A 21,946-nucleotide genomic window follows, 5' to 3' on the forward strand; every position below is an offset into this window, starting at 1 on the left:
AGCGTGCAAATAAATAACTGGGAGCAAAGTGGAAAGGAAAAGGTCCAAGTGCAAACACCTGCATGGGCTTTTTCTTCTTCATTTAAGCAGCCTTTGAAGGAGGCACATTCTGGAAGGAGAGCTGTTTACACGTTGGGAAAGTGCCACATGGAAGTGCTGTGTGGGTGTGTGTGTGTGTGTATATATGTGTTGAGGGGATTTTTCACATGAAAAAAACCCGCAACTTTAGTGGACAGCAGACTGAGAGTTTCCATGACAACTTATCAAATATTTCCCCTGTAAATCACACTATCCTTGCATTTCATGCCTACTGATGAAGACAAGAAATTATGCCCTTCACTTCAGGCAATTTCCTTTTGTCGGCTTGCGTCCTTATCCTCTCCTACACAAACTGGCTGGACATTTAAATGTGTGGTGATTCAACGGTGGCTGGCGTTAATGCCGTTTCCTAGACAACAATTGAAGCGCCAGTGACAGTGTGACAAAAGGCTGTGTAGTTTAACAGAGCTGAACATCTGCAGACAATTGAATAAGTCTTCACATCTTGAAGGACCAGTGAACTTTATGGTATAACATTTCATGTTCTTTTTTTTTCTTTTTCTTTTTTTACTATTAACCAGAAACATAACCTTTTGGCAAGGTGGCTTGCCTCTGTGCAGCATATAACCCGCTGTCACTTCCTAATTATATATCAAGAAGTCAAAAAAGAAGTAGTTAAAGGCATAGTTCATCCAAAAAACTAAATTCCATCATCATTAACCTCATCATGCTCCAAACTTGACATTTTCGTCTGTGAATCGCTAAATAAAAAACTGATTAGCCGCAACAATAAAACCACCTGCCTAATATCGTGTAGGTCCCCCTCGTGCTGCCAAAACAGCTGTCCTGTGGTATCTAGCACCGACACATTAAGGGGCCATCAAGGGGTCTGCAACAACCTTTAGGTAGGCTACATACATGTCAAAGTAACATCCACATGACACACACCCAGCCATCCACTTGATCTAAAAGAAAACTTCATTCATCAGACCAGGCAACCTTCTTTCATTGCACCATGGTCCAGATCTGATGCTCACGTGCCCATTGTAGGCGCTTTCGGCAGTGGACAGAGGTCATCATGGGCACTGTGACCAGTCTGCAGCTATGCAGGCCCAAACGCAGCAGAGAGTGATGCACTGGGTGTTCTGACACTTTTCTTAGTTAGTTAATGCGTTCATGACCTCAAGGCTAGATTATTGTAATGCTCTACTGGGTGGTTGCCCTGCACACTAAATAAACAAACTCAAACTGGTACAAAACGCAGCAGCTAGAGTTCTTCTAACTAGAACCAGGAAGTATGACCATATTAGCCCGGTTCAGTCAGCACTGTATTAGCTCCCTATTAAACACTGTATACATTTTACAATCTTTTGCTAATTATTTACAAAGCACTAAATGGTTTAGCCCCCAGTATATGAGCGACCTCTTAACACTGTGTGTTGACACATTCCTCGTTAAAATTTTGTAAGACTTATGCCACAGTAAAGCTTCTGTTGGCTTGTTCCAGATGGGATAGCTTCTGTTGCCCTCGTGCATCGATGATGCCTTGGGTGCCCAACACCCTGTCACCGGTTTGTAGTTTGTCCCTCTCAGACCACTTTTGGAAAAAATTTCACCACTGCTGACCGGGAGCAACACACAAACCTTGCCGTTTCAGAGATACTCTGACCCAGTTGCCTTGCAATAAGAATGTTGGGATCCTTGTACAATCCATAATCCTTGTCAGAGTCAGATCTTTATTCTTGCCAATTTCTTCAGCATCCTACATGTTGGTTATGAGAACTTGTTGTTTTTTAATATTAAAAAATAGCCATAAAAACAGTTAAGCAGAGCTAAGTGATGTTTGGTGTGGAGCAGGGTACTTCAACCTTGATGGTAGGAACATTCCTTATTACAAAATGTACATATTGGTCAAGGGGCATGGTTAAATAAAAAAGCGTCATATTTCAGGATTAAATAAAATAGCATGATATTTCTATGTAATTAACTGTACTAAATATTACATTAAATTGAAAGCCATGAAACATATAAAAGAGAACAAGATGCAGAGACTGAGCAGCTTCTGTGGCCTTAAGTTCTGTCAGGTAATAGGTAATTTGAAGTGCACTATAATTTTGCGTCTGGGTTTGCTGGAAGGCTGTATGAGAGCCATTTCTGAATGAGGGTCAAGAGTTAGAGAGTCCCAACTCAGGTATGTGCACATGAATCACATCTTTTTACAAGAGAGTGTGTGGGTGTTGGGATGTGGAAGCAAGCGGGACTATTTAATCTAATTCAGAACATGTTCGACCCCCATTTTTTGCATCAGTGTTGTACATTATAATTAAAGGCACATTGTGACTATAAAGCGAGGAATTTTCCCTTCTTCTTGTCCATAAAAAAAGAAATAACAGCTTCACCATAAAAAACAACCAAAATCCTTCCTTTACCAATGAATGCCAACCAGTTTTTCTTAGAGCTCAAGGCTGATGTACATTTGTTTTTGGATTAAGCTGTCCTGGAACATTATGAATGCTAATTCATAATCCCCTTTACCAATGCTTTAGGGGCATTTTCTGAGGACGCAATAGAAGCAGTTTGTCCTCCACAATCAACAGCACAAAAATAAAAATGAAATTTGATAGGTCAAAGTGGCAATTCACACACTGCATGTGTTTTTGCATTGAAAAACATGAGACTGGCAGTGGAATGAGAAAAAACAAAGCATGTTTTTTAAAAGTTAAACTTCTTTTAACTTGAGTGCTGTGTCTTTAGAACTCTGTGTCAAGCGCAAGATGCAACATGAACTCTGCTGTTAACGTTCAAATGAATGCATGCATGCGTGACAGTTGACTATGTTCAGAATATTACCACAGGTATTCTGGTGGTGGTTTGGAAAGTAAGTAATGCATTGGTGATCTGTGTTTTAGCAACATGTCAGCTTGGTTAAATTAAATATTAACCTTCATACCTGTTGCCATCATAACACCTGTGATGTTTACCGAGGATTTGCAGACTAATGGTCTGAAAAGTGACAATTAATAATAACAGTTACCCACAAAAATCTCCCCAAAATAATAGCTCAATCTGCCACACCCTGCCACAACTCTTCTTCTTTTAGTGGTACTGGCCCCCTGTTGAAAATTTTATGACTATTTGATGTAGCATGTCTTCTTTATCATCATTTTTGGAATGCTGAGGAGAAGGAGAGCTGCTATCGGTCGATGAGCAGATGGAAGAGGTGGGGTTGAGTAATGTCCCCGTTCCTCTAATATGAGTCTTCCAGCTCCAGGCCCTCTGGCTACATTAGTCTGTTGTCCTTTTAGTCTTGAGAGGTGGCCGGGGAGCCCACAGTAATTGGAGGGATTATTGTGATTAGTCTGCCAGGCTTGTCTGATTCATTTAGAGTTTAAAGGCTAAAGACAGCTTAGAACAGCACACTCTGTAGCACTGCATGCAAATCAATGTTCATCGGATGGATGGATGGATGGATGGATGGATGGATGGATGGATGGATGGATGGATGGATGGATGGATGGATGGATGGATGGATGGATGGATGGATGGATGGATGGATGGATGGATGGATGGATGGATGGATGGATGGATGGATGGATGGATGGATGGATGGATGGATGGATGGATGGATGGATGGATGGATGGATGGATGGATGGATGGATGGATGGATTATATACTAACAACACCAAGGTCAGGTGTTTGATTACACGGTCTAATTTGATTACAAAAAGTGATAAATTGTATACTCTGAATGCTCTGTCGCTGTCACTTTGGATAAATGCCTCTGAAAAATGCTTTAATTTAAATGTTATCAGCTCACAAATCCATATCTTCGGCATCTCAGACACATTAAGTAGCACATGTTTCATGAGTGTAATCTCTGCATATCAGTGTATGCTTCACACATTGGCCTTATCAAAGTGCAAGTGAGGAGACTTGGAAAAAAAGCAAGGGACACAAAAAAGAGACAGGGAGGAGGAAAACAACACTGAAAGCAGAGTGCAGATCATGGTCCATGTGTGCCAGTTTGTGAGAAATAACCTTCAAGCAAACTCGATAAGCGAGACGCGCAGAGGGCCAGAGGCATCAGTCAGTGACAGGGCGAAGGCCCTGGAGAACTATAAATAACCCTGCAGAGGTGTCTGTATGCAGGGCAGCTGTGTATCGACAGCCCCTCAACTGAGCGCAGGACCAGGCGCCACAGGCGACAGCCAGCTGAAGAATGGCTCCAAAAAGCCACAGCCAACATTGACTCTCATTAAGCCTTGGAAACCCTTTTAATAACCTAAAGGGAAGCAATGACTTTGGATTTAGGCCAATATAGCAGGCTAACAGACATACAGACAATACTTGGATGACTGTAAGGAGTAGTACTGAACAATGTGAACGCAAGTAAACTAATAATGGAAAGGAAACTGCTTTGACATGCAGTGAGTCTGATTAACTGGAGCTTATGTTAGCGCACACTGTGTACTGTGCAATTCAATTGTTGAGTTTTACTAGTTTTATTTATTGTGGTTCTTTTAGTGGTCAAAGTAGTAGTTCTCATCTGGTGGGTTGTGTCCCAAAAAGTAAAATAAATATAAACACACGCACGCACGCACGCACGCACGCACGCACACACGCACGCACACACAACAAGGCTGCATTTATTTGATCAAAAATACAATATATATGTGTGTATGTGTGTGTTTGTATTTTTTATATAATATATATACACTGTACACATTATAGGAAAAATACATTATATTAAATAAAGTATAATAATAGTAATAATAATAATAATATATTTTAAACAAATATAGTTACTTTATAAAAAATAAAAACAGTACCTTGTTGGATCATCTAGTAAAAATCTAAATGTAAAATCTGGATCCTGAAGTAAAAAAAAGTTGAGCATCTTGTTCTAGCTAATATTCTGACCAAACTTGTTATGCAATTAATATCCCAAATGTTACAGTATAAATTAAACTCTTCATGGGTTTGTATAAGTGCTACCTCAGTGACAAATTATTTTTTTCAGCATGAAAGGAGAAGATAAAAGCTGTAAAATGAGACCATGAATCTGTATATATGCTCCTCGGAGAACATCATCTTTTGCATAAATCACTTCTGATTTCATGCTGTGAGGTTCTGTCATTAGCTGCTCATTGATTTCCATAAAACAAAAGGAAAGCTCTCGAGATAATTTCAGTAGGAGGTTGGAAAATAGATGCAGATGGAAAGAAAGGAAAGAATTGGAGCTGTTCTATAGTCTTGAAGTTTGGTTTGATTCAGCAATGAATGTATGTGTGATGAAACTATGAATGAGCCTTTACCTTTTACACAAGTCATTATAAAATACTTGAGAAGGACACAAGAAAATGTAATTACAAACATATTGTACCTACAAAACAACACCAAATGTTTTGTGTGTGTGACAGAAATGGCTGGACTGAAGCAAGTAACATTTCAGCTTCACTCTGCCTGGTCAGTCTGACATATTGTACCAATAAGTGAATGAAATTGTGAACTTGCCGGAATCATCCAGTTGGCCAAATCTCCATATTTGGATACCTGCATGGCTCCTAACATGGTCAAGTTGATATGACCCCTAGAGGAAACAAAAAAAGACATCAATGCCAAAATTAAGGTGGCAAAAAAGGCTCATTGTCTATTGTCAATAGAGTAGCAATGCTACTAGAAGCACAGCACAGATTGTCAAACAAAGCAGCTTTCTATTGGTCAACGCAGCAAAATCGAGTGACCAACTGAACCTTTCACGAAATCTGAGTAGGGAAATCTTTGCCCACACGCAAAATTCCACATTGCGCGGGATTCCTATTGAAATGACTGGATTTTTTCCAAGAAAACTCACAAACAACTGTAAACATGACTACACCTTTACTCAGGAGTATCATGGCTAATAAACGGTGCAATTCCAATAGGGTCCTCACACCAATGGTGCTCAGTCCCTAAATATTTAGACTGAGTTATATGCAGAGTTAGGCACTTAAACTAATCTGTTCGGTCTCATTAATTAATATAATAGAATTATAAAATTATTATTTTTTTGAATGTGGAACAACAGAATTTGGTTTCAAAGCTGTAAAGTCTGCAATAAAACACTGAGAAACGGGACATCCTCATAAGAATAAGAACAATAAGCCACTATTTTTATTATGAGATCATGTCATTCGGTCATGAATTTAACAAATGCAAGATTATTACTTGGGTCAATGCTGACAAACAATTAAAATAAATAGTTCACCAGAGTATGTTAGGGTGAACTTCAGTACTTCCTGTATATATAGTCATTTATGCTCAATACACACTTTATTTAGGCAAAATTGACCATTTCAAAAGGCCACCAAAAAAATAAAAAATACCTCACCACCTCCTAAAAGACTAGACTAAATCATTTGAGTAGTAAGGACCTGTGGGCGAAAAGTCAAGCCTTATTGACTTGAAATAGTGCACCACTAAACCACTGGATTGTGATGGCCTTGAATCTACAGACAGACTGTAAGTGGGTGGAAGTGCTCTATTCTATAATGTATGTGCTGTCATGACTCCCCTTGTGCCGGGTACAGCAAAGACCCCATGACCATTCACTGCGCTACCTATTGCACCAGACAATTAAGGCCTAAATATACGACCACTGCTGGATTCGCAGACGGCGAGAACAGAAATAATTCTGAGGCTTGTGGGAGGGCGGCGTTAGCTGCCTGTGGAAAAATCGATAAGGCTCATAAAACATCAACGGGGAGTTTTCTAAACGACATGGGACTAATGCTTAACATACAACTATGCAAATAACAGCATTATTAAAGATACATTTCACTAAAACAGATAGCTGGAATAAAGAAACAAACAAATAAACATATATACATACATACATACATATATTGTATATACTCATGTATACATACATATTTTTTTTACTTATCCTGAAGTAAGTTGTTATGATGCTAATAACATGGTTTTCAAATTATTCATTTTAATAATAAATAAATAAACTTTTATTTTTAATTTTTTTTTCAACTTTTATTTATTTTATTTTTAATTAAATTAGACAAAAAGAAAAGTCTTTTTCTCAGTGGTCTCAGACAGCTTTTGGACGTCTTTGTGTTAATACAATACATTGGGAAAATCAACACATGAACACTTGGTGTCGTCAGGAAATTGATATTCACATACGCAGGATGCAGAATTACACACTCCCACACTTAAGACCAGCAAGAGTCAATTGCTTTATTGACAGCACCGCAGGTTTCTCCGTGAACGCGAGAGCGGCACCGGGAGAGACAAAGCACCTTCATTCCGGCCGTCTCACCCTACTGAGCAGTACAAGAAGCATCCAATTAAAGTAGCCACCTGTTTTGACAGAGCTGAAAATGTCAGCCAACGTGCCCAAAGGCGCAGTCAGCGTCACGGCCCGACTCATTGCATATTCTGCCTCGGCTCCATTCCAGACTTTTACCATTAACACTCAGAAAACAACCCTTTACCAGCTGCAAATCAAGACAGTCACGGCGCTTCATTCAACACAGAAAGTCACATTTATTATCGGAATGTCTAAGTGAGCTCTTCCACCCACAGATGGTTTCTTTAAGTTTTATCATCTGGGTCAAAGTACTCAGCCTGTCTGAGGAGCAGTTGAAAATAAAGACTAAACTTAATAAAAAGCCAGTATATATGATAGAAAATTAAAATGTGATTTGTCCTTACCCTCTGATCATGGCAAAGGAATCGTCGCTAGAGAAATAGGCTGCTCCAGGAAGAACTGTGACAGTTTCTTTACCTGAAAGGGTAAGGGTGAAATGGAAAGAGCTTTCATTAAGTGCTCTAAATGGACAAATTAGGTTATTAAAAGGCAATTTATGCAATGCTAATGCTGTATAACTGTCTACAAAAAGGAAAGTGAGGGATAATTATTACCAGCATTGATAAGATCTGCATCAACCTCTTCCACTGTTGGGTAGGGGCCCTGAATTATATTTAAAAACAAATAGTACCGATGATTAATGACTTTTATGATGAGTTAAAAAATTACTCGGCTCATATTAATAAAGAAATATACAACAAACAACAACAAAAACATTTATAGTTAAATGGAGACAAGAATTTAACTTTTGCTTCATGTAGACAAAAGACATTTAGACAGATCTAATGGTTTTATGTCTAAACTCATTTTTAATTTAATATATGATAGCTATATCGGATAACGGTAATATTTGCCATGAATATTTTTCTCATATAAACTACAGATGATGCAATTAAACTGTACACTTAAAAAAAACTAGATTCAAACAACAGTGTTTTTCTCTCATTAACATATTAAAATCATAACAGATGGTTTATCAATAACGTTTCTAACTGCATTAGCAAATTCAATATAAATCTGTTAAAGAAGAGCTTACCAGCCCCAGAATGCCATTTTCACTCTGCAGGTGGACGGTTATATCTGGTTTAATGAAATTACTTGCCAGCATGGGGATTCCAATGCCCAGGTTAGCTAAAAAGGTTATCAAACTGCATTAACAGATTATCATGAGAGACACACAGGAAATGTCATTTTAGTAAACAATAAAACCATTGTTGCTTACAATAATCTGTTAATATTAAAGGAAAAGCTCACCCAAATTCAGTATGTTTTTCACACTAAGTTATCATATGGCTTCAGAAGACTTGAAATATAGCAGAAGATATGTGATACTTTTATGATACTTTGAAAGCTTTAGTCCTCATTCATTTTAATTGCATGTCAAATAGAGGCTTCTTAAAAAAATTCCCCTTTTTGTGTTCTAAAAAAAGTAATATAGTGCAACAGTCAGGTTAAAACTCCATTCATTTTCTCCATAGGGAAACAAATTTGGAACGATAACTTATAAACCTTTAAAGACAGACCTACTGTGAGATACGAGGTTGTTAATTTAAAATAATATAATATATTTTAATAATATAAAATCAAATAATATTTGGTTCTGCTGAAGACGTCAGCTCGCATTATTTCATCTTATTTTTTAAATAATTGTTTAACAGCTGAATTCCTGGTGAAACACTACATTACCAATGATGATGTACAGAAAATCACACCAATCAGAGAGTCCAAAAAAGCAACACGTGCCAAAAGATCTCAATAGCTCCGCCCACTCCCATAAATGACATAAAAAGCATTTTAGCACTTCTAGTTCCACCGTCCCAAAGACAATGTTTTATTTTAATAGGTTTTTGGTTAAATGGCTGAAATAAGGTCTGTGGTGAACACAAGCTCAAGATACTTTCGAGTTTTATTCTACGACATAAAATATATCAGTATTACCCTGTGTCTTGAAAAGGCGTTTTCTAGCAAGTAGCTAAATGGGACTACAGAGGCTGTCGAGGGGCTTTTTTGCTTCAAAATCAAAGTTTGTAGTGTTGTGATTCACCTCATAGCTGGTTGGCTTGGTTCACAGCTTAGAACTCTTTAAATGAAAACTTTTTTCAAATCCCTACGGTACAAATTAATGGAAAAAATACTTGTGCCGCTAAAAAACGGGGCAGGCACTAATGCACTCTATACAGGTTTTGAACAACATGAGGGTGAGTAAATGATGACAGAATTTTCATCTTTGGGTGAACTATCTCTTTAAAGGATTAAAACAATGGTCCAGTGAGATTAAAACGATAAATGTAGGTGACATGGTCGGAAACACTGTACATACCGTACATCCCGTCCTCAAACTCCAGCGCAGCTCTGCGAATAATCCTCTCTCTCACAATATCAGAGTCTTTTGTGGGTTTGGGATTTTCAGCCTGGCCTTTCTTAACTGTACGCCTCTGCAAAATGTCAGACAGAGGGGCGGCAAAAGATGACAGAGGATAGATGGATAAAGGAAAACTGATAGAAACGAGTCAGACAAGTCGCGCCACCTTACCTCGATCCGTTTCTCGTAGAGATCTCCCTTGACGATCCTGTGGACGTAGACGCTGGGGATGTGGATGTCCTCTGCTGCAAACGTGCCCACATCTACAATCTCCTCTACCTGAAGACAGAACATAGACCAGCTGAAGGTGACAATGAGATTAAGATCTCGTGTTACTTTGTAATACAGATTGGCAGAACTGTTGACTAGCCATCTTTAGTGGGGTAGATAAGTTTAACGAGATTTTTAAGTACCTTTGAATCTTGTGCAATGGCTAAAGGGGGTGCTGCAACCTCTCAGAGACAGTTTTAGCATGTTGACAGCATGTAGGGCACTAAGAGTCTATCAGTACTGTCAGCATGGCAAACTGTCAGAGAGTTGCTTCTCTGAATTCATCCCATTTCACTCCTGGACTTGAAGTCTCCTGCCATGAATAATGTTTCTGTTATTTTGCATAATCCACAGGGCTACTTTTTTTGTGAGGACTATAATTTTGTGCAATAAATGAATGTAGATATCTAAACTATTTATTTGCTGAATATCGCTCAGTTACCCAAATATACCATTCAACGTCTGACTCTGTACGATTAATACTTTTATTCAACAAGGATGAATTAATCATAACCGACAGTAAAAACATTGTTAGAAAATATTTTAATTAAAAAAAGCCGTTCAAGTGGTTTTAACTTTCTATTTATCATTGTATCTATTGTATCTCAGTTTCCACAAAAATATGAAAGGTACACGGAGTAGGAATTTCTCCCATCTAGCAGCGAAATTGTATTTTGCATTCAAACGAACTAGCGCCTCGCTTTTTCAAATGGGTGATGCAACTACGGTAGCCGTTATGTACCAAGAAGCTATGACAACATTTTCAAAGTTTTCTTTCGGGTGATGAGGTTCGTTATTTCAAACAAACTGCAACTTGACACACAACGAACAAACTAATGTTTCAGTATGAATCACAGACTGTAAAAAGCATGAGCTATGCTAATTAGTACCGGTAGTGATACATTCTTTATTCGTTAATTTTTCAATGTAAGTGCATTGTTAGATATCATCATCAGGTGATTCAAAGGAGAGGAAGAGGAAGATGTATATTTGTAATTTTTTTGCCAAGAACGCCTCTCACAGATATCCTTGTCCGTTTCAGCCATGGACAGTTTCAGCTGGTTTCAGTCACGTGACGCTGGCTCTGAACAAAAACGCGCTGTGGAAACGCGTTGAGTAGGCTAGTGCTTTTTGTCCCTCTCTGCTATTATAGTTTTTCAAAATGGCGGAACGACATGGAAGCCTCCATGGACTTAACCGCCCAATGTAAATAAAGATAAGAAATTCTTTGCTTACGAGGATAAGTCAGATCATTGGCAGAGGTAATTTTACACCAATGAGGACATATTTATAAATAAAGATATTGATTTTAGTTAATAAAATATTTTTTTAACTACACAGTGTACCTTTAAGCAGCACAACTGTGAGCAGCAAATCAGCATATTAGAATGATTTCGGAAGGATCATGTGACACCGAAGACTGGAGTCATGATGCTAAAAATTCAGCTTTGCCATCACAGGAATAAATTATATGTTTAAAATATATTAGAAAACAGTCATTTTAAATTGTAATAATAATTCTCAATATTACGGTTTTACTGTATTTTGGATCAAATAAATGCAGCCTTGGTAAGCATTGAGTAGTTTCAAAAACATTAAAAAATCTTCCAGACCCCAAACTTTTGAACGATAGCGCAGTTTCACACTTCCAACAAGGAAACACTCAAAATACTCTGTTTCAAGAAAATTGATGAAATAAGTCTGGTAATGGACACCGGGCCAGATGACAGTTCAGTGTCAGACATTTCTTCACTACTCTGTATCATCATCTATCATCAGCTCTCTGTCTGCCATCCATTACAGCTGAAAAACATACCATACACTGTAGGTCAAACTGCCCCTGAAAATGCCTTCCATTGTGTTAGATGTAAGAAAAAGCTTTTATTCTGAATTCAGAGATATAGATATTACCTTTCCACATAACAGCTTTAAGGACCCTTCAGGGAACAATAAACCTGTCACATAATAAGCAGCCTGATTGAGGAGGGTTTGCCCTGCAAATGGGAAAATGTTAACCTATCTCTCTTTGGAGACTAGAGGACATGAGCAAAGGGAATGAAGTGCTGACAGCTACTCGAACTTTCACAAACTTTCCAAAACCACTAATCTTGAAGTCAAGAAGTTAATAAAACTGGCTGAAGGGACAGTTTTGCATACAAGATTTATCCTCAAAAGGAGACGTCTAGCAGAATGTTTACTTTGATGACGACTTTGGTGATGATTATAAAAAGAGCCATCACCAGAAACTCCAAAAAGCACAATAAAGGTAGTACATACTAATTATTAATATTTCATTTGTGCATATTATAAAGTTTGTATATTCAAATTTGGCATTTGTAACCAGTTACAAGAAACACAAGAGCTAATAGCATACTTGTGATTCATATTTTATTTAATTTATGCAATTTTAATATTCACATATTCAAATTTTGCATTTAGAACCAATAACGTTTAATATTATTAATACCAAACCTAGTGATTAATTACTAATACTCCATACTAGTAATTCATATTTCAGTTGCACAGTTTTAATATTTGCATATTCAAATATGGCACTTGTAACCAGTTGCAATATACACAAGAACCAATGGCATTTACTATTAATAACAAACATAGGGCCAGATTTACTAAACAGGGCAAATTAGCGTAAGAGCGCAATTCCAAAAAAGCGCTGATGGGAGTGGAAAGTTCTGCAGGTGATTTATTGATCAAATTAAAACAACAGACGCTCAAATTAAAGAACAGACGCTGCCAGATCATTTCCATAGTGACCATCGCAATCTACCAAGAGCATTTGGAATGAGCACCTGGTTTACAACATGCTTTTTTTGGGACGGTAAATAATGGCGCAAACACCAGCAAATTGACTAGCGCAAACCTTAGTAAAAAACCTTGTGTGATTCATTTAAATACTCTCCTCCCATAAATTTTGCGTCTGAAAGTCCAACAAATGCATGTGCAATAAGGTCAACCGCAAAAATAACCCTGTCCACGTCTTTTCAGCGCTAATTTTTCCCAGCGTGTCTTTACTAAATCCTGACAGTAGATTTTAACGCCAAAATAGGGTTTGAGCTGACGCATCTAGTATGGAGCTTCTAATACTCCATATTATTGATTAAATGTACATTTTTGCTATTTGCATTTTTGCATATTCAGATCTCTCAATTAAACCAATGTCATTTACCTTTATTAATAACAAACCTGGTGCGGGAACACCTTTCGCTTTCATTAAGGACAAGATCACTTTGTTTGTTAAACTTAGTTTTCATTTTAAAATCATTTTAATTTCGATTTTTGGATGAACTTTGTGATCAGTAATTGTCAAGTATGTCTCATTTTGCAGAAGCACGTTTTCCTCCACATCCTCCCTTGTTAAATTTCGCTGTTGTACCTGTTGTGGTGTTGTTTGTGTGATAACAGCACAAAGCCCCACACGCAGTTTCACAGGCAGCACTAGAGAGCTAAGAGAGCGGCTTAGCACTCCTTTAAGGAGCAAAAATAAGCTCTTAAAATACTGAATAAAAATCTGAGACTCAGAATAGGGGCTCAGGGGAGAAAACAATTTGCCGAGAACCAAATCGATGCGCCCAAAGCACGTTTAAGCCCTGCAGATGTGCACAAACAGACAACAAAAGCCATGCATCCCAACTATCCGACAGACCAGCGCGAGCTGTCAGATCCAATACGCTTGTGCATCGTACATAGAGGGAAATTTCCTGAAATTGGTGCGGTTTACAACTGTGTCCTCTACATGCGGCACCATTAGAGAGGGCAAAACGATGAACCTAGATTGAGCGGCGTTGTTGTCATGGTTACCGCTGGTGGCATTTGCCGTTTTATCACTAGCCCGGGCTGTGCAGGGCAGAGAGTGAGTGAAGGGCTCAGGCTTCCAGACGGCCTAAGGGTTTAATGCAGAGCACAAAATGAAATCTGTAGGAGTTAACAACACTTTCTCTGGAGAGTTCGGTGCCTCATTAACCCTTCACATACAGTTATCATATACAGTAGGATTCAAAACAGACCATATTGGTTAAAGGAACAGTACATCCAAAAAAATTCAAATCTGCCATTATTTGTTAAACCTCAAACCAGTCCAAATCTGCATGCTGTTATTACTTAAAATTATCATTCGTTTAAAGAATTAATAAAAAATTTGGGGTGAACTGATCCATTAAAGTGACAATAAGAGAGTTGAATAGTGCTTTGCATTGCTGCATATTATATTATGTTAACATCCTAGGTGTATATGACTTTCTTCTTTCAGCCAAACACAATCTGAGTAGTATTAAAAAATATTGGCTCTTCCAGGTTTTTAATGGGTGTGAACAGTAACTGAGATTTTGAAGCCGAAAAATACACATCCATCCATCCATCATTAAACTAATCCATACGCCTCCAGGGGTTAATAAAGGCTTTCTGAAGCAAAGTGATGCATTTTCTAAGAAAAATATCCATATTTATAACTTTATAAACTATAATTACTTTCTTCCGGTAACAGCCATACGCGAGTCGAGTTCCGGCCGAAGAGTAACGCATGACGTATTGATATACGCGGAAACGCAGAGGATGGAGCAAAACAAAACACCGGTCCTAAATAAGAAGTCTAAAACGAGAATTTTTAAAGAGAAATGTCGCAGGAGCTTGAGTTTGTTCCCCGCTAGAGGCGTATACTCACACCTAAGCTTACGCTACTCCAACATCCTACGTCATACACTGGAACTCGACTCTCTCGTGAATGCGCAGGCAGACATACCGAAAGCTAGTGATTACAGTTATAAAGTATTATGGATATTTTTCTTACAAAATTGCATTGCTTCGCTATAGAAGGTCTGTATAAACCCCTGGAGCCGTATGGATTACTTCTATGATGGATGGATGCACTTTTTTGGGCTTCAAAATCTCAGTTACTACTCACTCCCATTTTAAAGATTTTGTTTGGCTGAAAGAAGAAAGTCATATACACCTAGGATGGCTTGAGGGTGAGTAAATCATTTTTGGGTGAACTAACCCTTTAATATTAATAATATTAATTAGTCTATATTATATAGTACTATAAATGAGGAACATGCCGTTTTTTTAACTATAAATATGATTACATATCATATGACATGATGCTATACACCACATATCTATATATACACACAAGCAGCCCTCAGGAAAAAACTCTGAAGCAGCGTTTAGTCTTCAATGGAAATGAAAATAAGCTTGATGTCACATAGAAAGAAGGAAAAAAAGGGATACAAAATCCTTGAGGGATACAGAGGAACCTTTTTTCCACGGGTTTGTTCTTTTTTTGGACTGTGAGCCTTGTCAAAGCCGGTTAAATCTGCAGAAGCTGATGGGCACATGTTGTTATGAAACAGTTAGTGTGTCTCGATCAGAAACATGAAGTGAGTGTGTGCTACATATCGCTTTGAATCTGGCAGGTAGCTAAAAATTATTACGTGTTTATTTTTACACGTCTCACTTCATATCAAGCGCCAAGCATAAGCAACAGACGGCACACGAATAAACGGTAATCTTCAAAAATAGTTAGGTTTGTGTAAGCAAGCATGATGAGACAAATCCAAAAAGGCATGAAAAGGACTGAGCAAGTGACATTTTCTAATAAACACAAAACTAGGTACCGGTATGTTTGAATATACTGAGGATGCATTTTGTGTAGTGGTTACAGTCATGTCCATTGTTAGAGGAAACCCAGCCTATCAGCACCATGCACCTTGAGGGGCCGCCAACCCGAGCCTAAAAACAATTACCAGTTCACTCAAGTGGCCCTTAAGGGGAATATGCACCAACTAAAGAGAAGGGGACCTCTAAAGATACAGGTAATTTAAAAAAAGTTATTTATCGACATGTAGCACATTTTCATAAAACTGCTGTAATCTATGCCAAGGGCCGTGAATAAACCAGAATTCAGCCTTTAAATAAACTAACATAGCAATCTACAATATAAACACAGTTGATTATCACACACACACACCATTTGTTTTTGGTCATAAATCATGACCCTCATACAGTATACATGCATACATACAGGTGAAACTTGAACAATTAGAATATCTTGCAAAAGTTAATTTATTTCAGTATTTCAACTTAATGGTGAAACTATTATTTATATAGACTCATTACATGCAAAGTGAGATATTTCAAGCCTTTTTTCATAACCTATAAGCAATAATCATCAAAATTATAACAAATAAAGGCTTGAAATATCTCACTTTGCATGTAATGAGTCTATATAATATATGTTTCACCTTTTAAGTTGAATTACTGAAATAAATGAACTTTTGCACGATATTCAAATTGTTTTAGTTTCACATGTACATACATATGAAGGCCATTGTGTAATTCGGACCCTGGTCCTGTCCAGTAAATGTGCAGAATAATAACAGAACTTTACATAAAGAAATACTCAAATATTCTACTAGGAGGTTATTTGATTGAAATAGGACTGAAAAAAAAAAAAAATCACCACTACGACCTACTGCCTTCACATTTAGCAATATCCCTGATCTCGGTCACAACGGCCCAGCTGTCGCACTCGCACTAGTAATTTATGTGCAACAAACCAAAAGGATAATCAGCGTTTTGAAATTGGACAGAGGGAGGAGGAGAGATAATACCTTTGAGGACGAATTTCATCAATAACCAATTAGCCCCATCCTGAAAAACTCATTTCATGCAACCTGTCGTTTCAACACAATTCGAAAAAGAACAGATCGGTACCTTTACAGCCAATGTGACTAGCAAATATGGCCTTGTTTGAACTAACTGCCCTCGCATCCCACAATGCTCTGGGCCTCATTGTACCTGCGATAACAGGATAACTGGAATATGCCACGGATCCGCTGTGCAGGCTTCTGTCGCCTGGCAACCAGCTGGCCGAATTGATTTCGCCTGCTTTATTATTATTTTTTGTTAGCAATCTGCATTTCCTTTGGTTAATGCTAATGATCAGTTCTTTTTAATCCATTAGGAAAATGGCAGCTTTATAGACACACAGCTATCAGATATCCTGGTAATTAGGACGCGGTCTGTTTTATAACGAGAGGAAATAAGGTGGCTGTTTCCTCCAGTGGCATCAGTGTTTCCAGCGCCTGGCTCTGACAGGCAACAGGAACGCTTCTCTCGAAACGCTGAGCCATTGGCAAGCCTCATCAGCCAGCCAATTGAGAGGAAATAATTCAACGTGGCTGCTGCGTTTTGGCAGATTATAACTGGATGATCATAAAACACCATCTCCCTTCCAAGCAGCTAAATATGGCCTCAGCTACTTTGGAGTGAAAATCAGATGTCAGAAAGTAAAGGAAATGCCGAAGCTATAAAATATAGTGCACTCCACAGACAAATAGCATTTGAAAACACACACACACAAAAGGGAAGGGGGATACAGGTAAAGGGCCGAACCAAACGACAGTCTCTTTGAAGGAAAACATGGGACAGAGTTTAAGCCTGGCTCCAATCAAGCACTCCGTAATAAGCTTATCAAGGATGATTTTTATATGCAGGTAACCGGATGGTTCTCTCTGGGAAAAGAGATATACGTGCAAAAACTGGGTCACAACCACTCAAAATGCATTTGCACAAGATTTCCACTATATTAAACTAGTATAGTCTTCAATTGACTACTTAATTGATTTTTAATCACATTAATTACATGGTTTGCTAATAAAATGATAATTGATATAAATATTTGCTGAAAAAAAGCCCTAAATTAATATAATTCAACAACACTTTTGTAGACAAGTAAAGAATTAAAAAGACATAGAAGAACATCAATAATGTTAATGCTGCCTGCTTGCTCCAGCTGTATTTGATTAATGCTAATTAATAGGATTCTATTTGCATGAAAGTTATTTTTAATTAAAACAATTTACAAAATTAAATATGAGAATCATAATAGGAATATAATATATTATATAACAGTAGTAGCTGATTCCATTAATCTGACTTGAGTCGTACCAACTGTATTTTATTCATATTAATTAATATAATTCCCAATTGCAAGTAAATATTGTTAATATATACAATTAAAAATATATATTATAATCATAACAGGGTTATAATATACTATAACTGTTGTTTTAATAATTATTGTAAATAAACATGTTAAATCAACAGCCCTAGTGCAAAATGTAATCGATGTAATGCAATCGACAGATATGACTGCGCATCCTGAAGTGCAATTCAAGAACTATTTGGAGTTGATGTTGACGATTTTGTGATGAATGGAGTCATAAATAATATACATAAATAATTATGTACATCCATCTGCTATTTGTTCTGTGTACTGTATCAAAATAACAGTAGTGGGTTTCATCCCTAAAATAATTCTCAAACTACGCTGTATAATTGTTCAATGTTTTGAAAAAAGTATCTTGTGCTGTATTTATTTCATCAAAAATACAGTGAAATCAGTAATATTGTGACATATTACAATTTAAAATAATTTTATATTATATATATATATATATATATATATATATATATATATATATATATATATAAATATATAAAAATGTAATTTATGCCTGTGATAGCAAAGCTGAATTTTCAGCATCATTACTTCAGTGTCACATGATCCTTCAGAAATCATTCTAATATGCTGATTTGCTGCTCAAGAAACATTTCTTTGAAAACAATTGTGCTGCCTAATATTTTTCTGGAGAATTTTTTTTCTATCTCCATGATTTTTTTATTTATTAGAAACAATAAGAAAGAGTAGCATGTTTAAAAAAGCAGCATTCATTTGAAATATAAATCTTTTCTAACATTATAAATGTCTTTACTGTCATTTTGGATCAATTTCATTTGTCCTTGCCGAATAAAAGCATATTTTATTTCTTTCTTTATTCTTAATGACCCCAAACTTTCGAACAGTATATATAAATAGACTCCTCCAGTAAACCTTTTAAAACAGATGAGACCGATACGACACCTGTAGTAAACCAAATGACTGTTTTCTTTTCTCATCCCCAGACAACAGGGATGGCAGTGAGTCAATCTTGATTCTGAGTGAGTCGGCGCCACAAACAACATCTTAACCAGTCAAACAGAGGCAGAATGCGAGACACACACTGTTGCTCAGCACTCAGCCAACTGATTCATTCTCCTAGCAGGATGGCTCTCATCACCAGATGCACAAACATTGAAAAAGGTCTTTAACCATTACTGTGTGTTCAGAGAACTGATAAGCTTATCTTTAGTGGGAGCGCAATAACTGTATTGTCAGAGGATACTGGCCACTAATAACTGCTCATATTGCTGTGCAGCCACAATAAAGATTGAAAACCGGACAAATAAAAGCTCTAATGCGCTGATAGCATCCGACACAATTGTAGCAGAAGACAATTAAAGAATCTGAGTGAGCTAAAGGTCTTCCTTCCTGATGATAGTACTATTGGTAGACCGATAGTGAAGCGTGAAGACTAGTTACAGAAATATCTGCTCAAATGGTTCAAATTCAGTAGTTGTTGTTTCACATTATAAACCATTTCAAACCAAGGCTGCAGGAGAAAGAACAGTGCTGATGGAAGATCAGATTCATTAATGGAGTTCGTTCATGGCGACTGAAAATGCCTTTTGATAAGTCTTTTGTTCGTAGCTGCGCGTTTTGAACAAAGGCTTAGATAAAAGCATATTTGATATGCAGGCAAGTGTTTGAAAAGCGCTCTTGATAGAAAGGAAATGAAAAAAGGAGTGAATGGGGAAAAAAAACTTCAAAGATCTAGATGAAACCAACCATTTATTTTGTTTATGTGAAAAACAATGATGAAATGAAATGCAGGAGGGGGGAATTGAATTTATAGTATGGACAACATGAGATATGCACAAGCTTTTAAACCTGCAATAATGCATCCAAACAGGATCTGACAGAAGCACATGGGCAGAAGTCATGCGTGTCTACAGTAACGTAGCGCACGAAAACAGTCTCTAATATAATGATACACAAAAGTATACAGGAGAGAGGCTCTGGGGAAACCACATAAGGTAGATGACACAGAACTGAGTAAACTGAGGGCTTAATATAAACACAGAGAGTGTTAATGTAACACACAACACCTGGGTAACTCAATTATTGACTATGGTAACAGACAAGGTAAGGTGGAAACTGGCAAACAGAAAACAATGAGGTCTAAACTAGGGCTTTGACTTTTGCCCAAAAATCATATTCGAAGTTTGTTTGTTCATTAATATTCAAATATTTATGAATAATAGTTTGACCATTAAATGCCTTCAGTAAGACCTACATTAGTATCAAACTTAAGTTGTATATGTTCTGTCCACCAGAGGGCAGTGTATCAGTCAATGTCAATAGGCAGGCAATGATGTTTTCAGAAGGAAAACACACCGTCACAGACACTTATCAGACTCACAACTGTTTTTTTATATATTAAAAATCAAACCCTGGATTAAACACAAACAGTATGCTTTCGACAGGTGTTATCCACTGTTCTTATCGTGTCTATATTTTGTTTTGGTATACAAAATAGGCGCTAACCAGGAGCTACAGGAGCTCGCGATTCAAAACTTCACCAGGCGTGAAAAAGCCTCGGAATCTGAATTGAAAACAACATTTACAAGCAAACACATTTACAAAATATAATGCCCATACCAGGTTTGAATATTAAAGGCTGCCTAATATTCGTTCGAATATCTTTTTTTTATATTTTTTATATTCGAATTATATTTGAATAACGAAGTTCGGAGTCAAAGCCCTAGTGAACCAAACTAAACAAATGCATAAACCTGACAATGTGGTATTCACCTACCTCCACAATTGTGATCTTGGCTGCCTTGCACATGGGCTGGTTGAAGTTTCGCGCTGTTTTCCTGTTAAAAAAAGTACATGCTAAGCATTCACATTTTTAAAACCAACTTCAGACATGTAGAGCTGAGGTGGAACTGTATCAATGTGTGGCATGTTCCTCTATTTAAGAGCCACTGATAATTAAATATGGTGAAATGAGCCGTAATGACAAGCTATTAAAAATCAGTCCAGAACCATTGACAAAAACAATGGTAGCCTACCGCTTTATTTCAATAGTCCACTTCAGAGATTCTACAAACTACAAGTAACTACATGTCAACTACCGGTCATTAGACACTTTCTGCTTAACATCTGCTAACTCTTTATTTTTATGGTCCAAAACAGATATTCTACTGTAGTAACTTTGCAAGTACATGTCAACTTATTCTATTCTACGTATATTAACCCTAATAGTCTACTAATACTCTAATGAGAGTTAGTTGCCGTAGTCGTTACTTAAAGTTACTTATAGTTAATAGAATGTCTATTAGTGTGGACTTTTGAAAGGAAGTGTAACCAAAACAACTTAGTCATCATCCACATTGGTGCCATCTTCCTAAAAATGTAAACCAAAGCAGAACAAGTGTACAATTTTTATGGTAAAGGAAACAGTGCACCCTTGTGGTAAAACCAAATACTACACTTACATTTATGTAACGTTGCAAATGTAAATGAGCAATAATAATGTCCCCTGTTCAAATCTTTATAGTTTTCAAATTAAATATAACACCATATTTGTACCATACACCGCTATTTTATAACCCTTTTTATATGGCAGCATACCTTTTTTTAAACTTTCTATTCATCAAGGAATCATGAAAAGAGGCATGACGATTTCCATAAAAACATCAAGCAGCTTTAACTGTGTATAATACAGAGCCACTAAACGGACATGGTGAAGGAAAACATATATGAGAAAATTATTTGTCAATACATTTGCGTTCATTCAAAAATGTTTTTCGTTCCCCCGAGAAACTTTGTGTTCACTCGCAAGAGCTCAAAAGGTTTTGTGAGCGAATGCGACGTTTTTTGTGGGAATGCCAACGTTTTTGCGAGGGAACGCAAAATCGTTGACTTATTATTTTCCCTCCTATCTCAGAT

The 21,946-nt window shown here is 37.2% G+C and overlaps 1 protein-coding gene across 1 annotated transcript in view; it reads right to left on the minus strand.

Annotated features, from left to right (window-relative positions):
- The window catches only part of oxct1a (3-oxoacid CoA transferase 1a), a 45,902-nt gene that overhangs the window by 16,058 nt on the left and 7,898 nt on the right, over nt 1–21,946 (minus strand). The window contains exons 7-13 of the mRNA XM_079636876.1: nt 20,804–20,868; nt 9,937–10,040; nt 9,724–9,838; nt 8,440–8,534; nt 7,958–8,006; nt 7,748–7,820; nt 5,555–5,630 (exon numbers count right to left, since the gene is read on the minus strand). Coding sequence (XP_079493002.1) covers nt 5,555–5,630; nt 7,748–7,820; nt 7,958–8,006; nt 8,440–8,534; nt 9,724–9,838; nt 9,937–10,040; nt 20,804–20,868 — 577 coding nt within the window. The remainder of the gene's footprint in view (nt 1–5,554; nt 5,631–7,747; nt 7,821–7,957; nt 8,007–8,439; nt 8,535–9,723; nt 9,839–9,936; nt 10,041–20,803; nt 20,869–21,946) is intronic.

Source organism: Phoxinus phoxinus, assembly GCF_949152265.1.
Source record: "Phoxinus phoxinus genome assembly, chromosome: 15".
NCBI lineage: Eukaryota > Metazoa > Chordata > Actinopteri > Cypriniformes > Leuciscidae > Phoxinus > Phoxinus phoxinus.